The 7,025-nt window shown below is 56.3% G+C and overlaps 1 protein-coding gene across 3 annotated transcripts in view; it reads left to right on the top strand.

Annotated features, from left to right (window-relative positions):
* GNB1 (G protein subunit beta 1) overlaps positions 1-2,900 on the top strand; it is an 85,028-nt gene extending 82,128 nt beyond the window's left edge. For all 3 annotated transcript variants that reach the window (XM_055582493.1, XM_055582492.1, XM_055582495.1), the window contains 3 exons: positions 26-242; positions 914-1,029; positions 1,249-2,900. In XM_055582493.1, coding sequence (XP_055438468.1) covers positions 26-242; positions 914-1,020 — 324 coding nt within the window. In that variant the 3' untranslated portion in view covers positions 1,021-1,029; positions 1,249-2,900. The remainder of the gene's footprint in view (positions 1-25; positions 243-913; positions 1,030-1,248) is intronic.
* Positions 2,901-7,025: the final 4,125 nt, after the last annotated feature.

The raw sequence follows: 7,025 nt of genomic DNA on the forward strand, positions 1-7,025 counted from the left end.
GTCTCGGCTTGCTTGCTCTTTACAGTTCTTCCCGAACGGCAACGCATTTGCCACTGGCTCAGACGACGCCACCTGCCGGCTGTTCGACCTCCGTGCAGACCAGGAGCTCATGACCTACTCCCATGACAACATCATCTGCGGGATCACCTCCGTCTCCTTCTCCAAGAGCGGGCGCCTCCTTCTCGCAGGGTACGACGACTTCAACTGCAACGTCTGGGATGCCCTCAAGGCCGACAGGGCAGGTAGGCAGCTGCCGGGCCTCGCTGGGTCTGCAGAGGGATGGGGCACACGTCAGCTGCGACATGTGGGCTGGCAGAGGGACAGGAGCCAGACCCCGGCACCAGAAGCTCTTGGTGGTGCCATGTGGCTCACGCAGGCAGGGCCAGGCCAGCCGCGTCCTCGTAACACCCTCCCATTGTAGAGCTGGAGCACAGGTTCAGCAGGGACCCCTGGAAGCACAGGTTGGAGCGCAAAGTGAAGTATGTGGTTGTCAAGTGTACTGAAGGAGGTTGTGCAGATGAGAACTTGCTGTCTCAGTGCTGGAGAGGGAGCATGGCTATTGGCCTGTGGCCTCCTCTGGGGGCCCCTCTTCTTCTCCTGCTCCCCTGAGTGCCCCCAGGTCTGCAGCCTCTGTCCTGAGATCATGGGGTGCTCTGAGATACAGCCTCAGATTCCTCTGGAAAGATGTGGCTGATGATTGTCCAAGCACTGACCACTGAGTGTCACAGGGCGCCCTGTCTGGGGGGAGGGGGTCGCTGTGCCTGTCCTGAAGGCCCACCCTCTGTGCTGTGCTCTTTGTGTTGGGATCCTTTCCTCACCACCAAGGCCTGGCAGGGACTGGATGTGGGGGTTTCTGGGTCCACTTCAGCAAGTGGCTGGACCCCGGGCTGACCACACTGTCCTCTGCCCCCAGGGGTCTTGGCCGGGCATGACAACCGCGTGAGCTGCCTGGGAGTAACTGATGACGGGATGGCCGTGGCGACGGGGTCCTGGGACAGCTTCCTCAAAATCTGGAACTAACCCTGACAGGTAAGAGGCAGCCCACACCCTTCCCTGCTTGCAGCTCCACGTTCCTCACAACATGGGGGGAGCTGTGGGTTGGGGCTCCTGGAGTCATTTGGATGTGGCTGCTCTGGGCTTGCAGGCAGGTGAGGTCTGTGGTTAGCCTGAGTACTTGCTGTGCCCCCATCCTGAGCGGGTGCAGCTGCCATGCCACTCTTCATGGTCTCTCAATTCTGTTTAAAACAGCAGGTGGACGCCACAGTGACTGGAAGACCATTCCAGCCTTGGAGCGTTGCAGATAGCATTTCCCATCTACCCCTACTAACGCGGACGCCCTGCACCCCTCAGAACTTCAAAAGGGCAAGACCTTCCCCTCACTTATTGCTGAAACCAAGAGCACAATTCCCACTGAGAGAAGAATCTCTGTGCTGTAACTAAAACGAATCGTGCATTCCTTCCGGGACCATTGTCTTTGTTTTCTTTTTTTGTTTGTTTTGAATGAATTTAAAAGGAAATACTATAATAAAAATGTTAACAAGAAGGTAAACTTGAGTGTAATTGTAAGACAGACACACCTTTTTACTAGTTTATTTGAAATCTTGATCAATAATCCTGTTTGGTGATGTTCATGCAAAACAAGTTGAGGACTTCATCTTGTAATTGACTCTGAATTCTAGATTGTGTTTGTAACAGGATTTTGCAGACATGATTCATATTTCCTTCTTAAAATATATTTCTTTCTGCTCGTAGTTAAACAGAGAAGGAGGGTCTGGTATGGCCTTTCTGAGATTGTTAATGATGTAAATTTAGTCCCTGGTTTTTTTACTTCCGTCTCGTGTCACATGACCGTCGTGCGCATGGTGTAGAAGGATGATGCTGAGAAGTCAAGGAACTGAGCACGCGGACGAACAGTGGCCACATCAGGCGCCTTTCCCCTGACCCACCCTCTCCCCTCAGTTTGGTTTTTAGTCCCACCCGGTCTCCTTGTGAAGTTGGAGGGAGGCTGACACAACAGCGCGACACTACCCTGTGCCCCACCCGGCCATCACGAGCCTCCGTCCTCAAGAGCGGTGCCGTCCTGTGCGTGGAGAGTCAGTCAGTTATTTGTGTATGAAACAATGTACAAATCAATGTTTTGAAAATAATGATCTCAAACTTTCTAAGTTAAATTTTAAAAAACCTGATCGTTTGCCATATGGGGTGGGTTTGCTCTTAGAACCGCATGCTGTAGAAATGCTCACAGTGCATATAGGACTCAGTCCTTAGATGTTCTTTTTCTTTTAAGAAATAACCTCTTTGAAGTTGTGACGTCGCGCTCTGTCCACTTCGCGTCGCCCCTCTGTGCACACGCATCGCATTGGAGGCCGTGCAGTTAGCGGCTCTACACGCTCGCCTGGCGAGATGTCACTGTTTTCTTTCTTTAAAAAACAAGTCCTGTTCCAAAATCGTTGTTGGATGGGGTGGGGGGTGTACAGGGAACGGAGTCCCTGGCCTCCCTTATGGATTCCTCACGGCCCGCCTCTCCCGGGAACCAGCCTTTGTGCTGAGGCAGACCACTTTTCTAACACGCAGATGTCCCTGGTTCCGTGCGCGTCCAGTGTTGGGCAGCGGTGCTGGGACAACGCGGGCCTCCTCCCCGCACCAGCGCCCCCGTAGCGGCAGCAGTGGCTTCTCCACCTGTGTTTGCACCATCCTGTGCGCCCTGTGCCCTGGACCCGCAGAGAGTGGGATGAGCCCCCGCCCCCGTCGGCACCTCTGTAGAGCTCTCTGCACCCTGTCCCTCACCTTTTGTATTTAATTTTAAAGTCAATGTACTGCAAGGAAGCTGGATGCAAGATAGATCCTATATTCAACTGTACTGTTATTTAAGATGTAATAAAGCAGTTTGACATGAGGGATCTTGGCGTGACTGCTCATTTGTGGGGCTGTTTCGGTGTCGGGAGGCAGCTGCCTCCCCTGCTGCCCTCTCTTCTGTCCATGTCCCTTGTCCCCATCACAGTTCAGTCGCTTAGTGGTGTCCAACTCTTTGCGACCCCATGAACCGCAGCACGCCAGGCCTCCCTGTCCATCACCAACTCCCAGAGTTTACCATGAAAGGTGTGGCTGGTCCTCAGATGGGCCTGCAGAGTAGTGGCGTCCTGCCAGCCCTGGCCCTTCGTCCCTGGGCAGCAATCTGTCCTTTGCTCTTATGAGCCTGAGCCACGCCCTCCCCTTCCCTCCCCAAGATACGAAGGACCTTACTCCATAGACAATACTTCTCTTCAGATCAGACCGTCTTCATCTTTGAATGAAAAGAACTGCATCTTACAAGAAAGAATGAGCATCAGCCCCCCTCACATGAGAAACAGTGCACTTCAGTGAGGAGAGCCCCTCACTCCACCCCCACCCCCACCACAGGATCGAGTCCTGCTTCTACTGCAGGACACAGTTTTCCTTCAGCCCTCGGTGTTCCATAAGGTTATGAAGGCTGCCTCAGTATTCCCCTGGGTCAGGTTCATGACTAAGCGAAGACTGCTCTCAGTGGGAAGCGTTCCCGCCTGAATCTCCCATTTCTGAGGATCAGGAAGACACAGGCACCAGGTCCACACTGCCTCCCCCTCAGCTTTGCCCCTGGGGAGCGGTGGCTGGGACTGGCACCTTCTCAGGGGTTGCTTCTGCAAGGACCATGGGTGCAGTTTCTGGGTGACTGACAGCCTGAACAGTGGGTTCACCTGGTTTCAACCTCCGCCCCCACTTCTCTGTGGAATAAATCTGTTACTTGAATGTTTTAACTGCCAACTGCCTCACAGAATGCCAGAGAGCATCTAAGGTGCTCCCTGGGCTGGCAGCCTGAGGTGGGGGAGGGAGGGTCTCCTGGGGTCAGGAAGCCTTTATCCTGGCACAGGGCACACCTGCTGCTGGCCACCTGCAGAGGGAGCAGGTGGGCACAGGAGCCTCTGCGAGGGCCAGCTCACCCAGGAATCCTCTGAGCTCGGGCCAGGGATGCTGAGACTGAGTCCTCTGCTGCCTTGAGGCCACTGGCCCACCTTCTCAGGAAAGTGGCCACTGAAAATGGGTGTTGGGGACGCTGAGGGCAGGCAGCCAGCCAGAGGTGTTAAGTGACACCACTGGCACTGTGCTGCTTGGCATGAACCTCAGACTTGATGCCGGAAGCCCAAGACCCTCGGCACAAGCACGCGGCTCCCAGGGCCTGGATGCACCTGGGACATGACATCCCCCTGTCCCACCTCCCCTCCAGGGCACCTGCTCTTCTCCTTTCTTCCTCCAGCCTCATCCCACAGCCTCCGTCCCTAGCGTCCAAAGTAGCCGCTGGCTCTGGTGGGCATTCCTCTATCAGGTGTGATGTCCATACTCTGCCCTGGACCCTTGGTTCCTGGACACAAAGTCCTTGCAGGGAGCCTGGGATCACCTGGGCCCCTACCTCGGTTCTCACGTGCACACGTGGTGTCCACCCCACCCAGCACCAGCACCCAGACAACTCCTGACCCTCCACGGGGAGCACATGGGGAGGTCCTCAGAGCCCCTGTGCCCACCCCCAGGGCCCCTCCTGACGTGTGAGAGCAGGAAAAGGCTGCCCTGCCCCACCGCTCTTGCTCCAACTCCCCCACATCTCCACCATTCCCCACTCCTAGAGTCCAGCCAAATGGAAGGGGCAGAAAATCCTCTTTCACATCCTTCCAGTGTGACCTGGGGCCAGTTACTTGGCCTCTCTGTGCCTGGGATTCCCTGCGAGAAAACTGCAACAACAAATGGCACCTGTTCAGTGAGGCCTTGTGAGAACTTGGTGAGTCCCACGTGTATGAGGTGCTGGAGCGGGGGCTGCACTATCAGAGAACCCCCTACCCCCACCGCAGGCCCATGCTGTCTGCTCCCTCGGCCCAGGTTCCCTCTGCTGGTGCTCTTCTGGGCTCTTGGCAGGGCATGCCCATGCAAATACATGCACGTCCCTGCGCCTGAATGTTTGGTTTCCTGCAGTATTGTGTTCCAAGTGGGCAGTTCCAGACACTGGTCCCAGGGGAGGACTGGGAAGGGTGGGACAGGAGGGGTCAGCAACCAGGGCCTGTTGGCTGGAGGCCAGCACTGGGGGACACCCCCTGTCCACAGGGAGACTCCATGTCTCTCAGCCACTTCCCCTTTCAGGTGTTGGGCAGCCTCCCACCACCCTGTCCCCTGCAGCCAGGCACAGCTGAGGCCTACATCCCCAAGAGCTTGGAGCAGGACCCCAAACAGAAGTGCCATCTCCAGACCCTGCACCCAAATCCAAAGGTGCTTCCTGCCTGAGTGAGTTCAGCCCTGGGTAGGCAGCCCTGTCTGCTCCCTCTACAGCCCCACTTCCTCCATTTCTATCCCCCACTCTTGCTGTCCCCCATCTTTCCACCCTCAGAAGAGGAGGGGTCCAGGTTTGGGGTATCTAAAGCTTAAATGGTAGGGGAGCCATGTTTACAAAAAAGAACACAAACATTAAGAGTCCAGCAGTGTGGCACTGCAAAAGGTCATGCCCATGGCCTTTCCTGAACCCTCAGACCCTCTGAGGCACACCAGTGTCCCTGCCCAGCCCACGTGGGCCTGACTGGCGTCCACCCCCATCCCTACACCTGCCTGGATTCCTACTGCTGACCCTTCCCTCTGCCCCCTGGCCCAGCTCATTCCAGCTCAGCTCTGCTCTCAGCCCAAGCAAGATCTCCTCCAGGAACCTTCCAGAGGCCTAAAGCACCCCTCCCTGCACTGTCCTTCTGGACCGCAGGGTGTAAGCCGGAGGCTCTGAGGCCCCGGGGAAGGCTCAGGGCCTGCTGGGAGAAATTGCACAACAGGTTCAGCTCAGGAAAGCCACAGCCCCATCTTCTCATCTCTGAAATGCGGAAGCGCTCCTGCCCGAGGTCTGCCTGAGGTCCTGGGTGGAAGGACTTCCATGGTCACAAACACACACCACACAAGTTCCCTTTAGGAAGGGTGCCTGCTGGGTGACCTTGGCTTGTTACCTGGCCAGAGCTGCCTTCTCTGCACACTCTGCCTGCTCTAGAATGTTCTTGGGGGGCCTAGCCAAGCATTCATATTATTGTGCTAATAATATCCAAAAAATGCAACTCAAAAGGCTTTTCTTTTCTGTGGGTGTGGCTGGGGGGGTGGTCACTCTGAGGAAGTGGTTGGGTTTTCAAAATAACCAGATATGGGGAAGTAAGGAGCTTGAGAAATCCCCCCAAATTCCCGCCATTCTTGCCCCGCTTGTCATTCACCCTTGATGATGCCATGGTCCCGTGGTCATGTAAGAGGTGTCCTTTGCTGTGCCCAGGTGTGTTCGAGGTCTCTAAATACAGGGCCAGGAGTTCCCAGCCAGAGAAGATGTCAGCAGCAGGTATGCAGATGCATAAATTTAGAGGCCAGGCTGCTGCAAAGGACCTCGTTGTCAGCACAAGGCCTGGGCCAGATGCTCTGTCCAGGAGGCCTAGGGGGAGAGGAAAAAGGTGGCTCACCCAGGCTCATTTACAGAGGCCCTGCATCATCGCATCCAGGAGCGCGGCACACCACTGGGACACTTGACTAACTGCCCTGGTGGTGGGTAACCTGTCAATTCACCAAGACTTGGGTAACCCACCATGCCTAGACTTGGAGGTGCAGGAGAGCAGTTCCCTCTTGGCCCCTTCCTCCCTCCTCTCTAGGTCCTCCAGTGAGGAAGCAGTGTTGGCAGGTCACCCTTGAGGGGCCCCGCTTGAGACCTTGCCTAGAGTCCCTCAGGTCCAGGGGGTGTGCAAGGACCCACCGGGCTGCAAGGGGCGCAGTTCTATTCCAAAGTACTTTCCTTCTAAGCAGTGGTTAAGGAGTCCGGGGCAGGTAGCGTCACCACTCGCTGGGCCGCAGTCAGCCCACCGGGAGGGATGCGGGAGGGACGCAGGGCCCGGGTTGGCGAACGTGCTTAGGACACAGCGAGGTGAGTGGGCACCTAGCGTAGCCCTGAGGCCCCCGCTCCTCCCCAGACGGCAACCCCAAGCCCGCGCGCACTCGGTGCACAGTGCCCCCAACCTAGG

The sequence above is a fragment of the Bubalus kerabau genome, chromosome 5, assembly GCF_029407905.1.
Source record: "Bubalus kerabau isolate K-KA32 ecotype Philippines breed swamp buffalo chromosome 5, PCC_UOA_SB_1v2, whole genome shotgun sequence".
Lineage (NCBI taxonomy): Eukaryota > Metazoa > Chordata > Mammalia > Artiodactyla > Bovidae > Bubalus > Bubalus kerabau.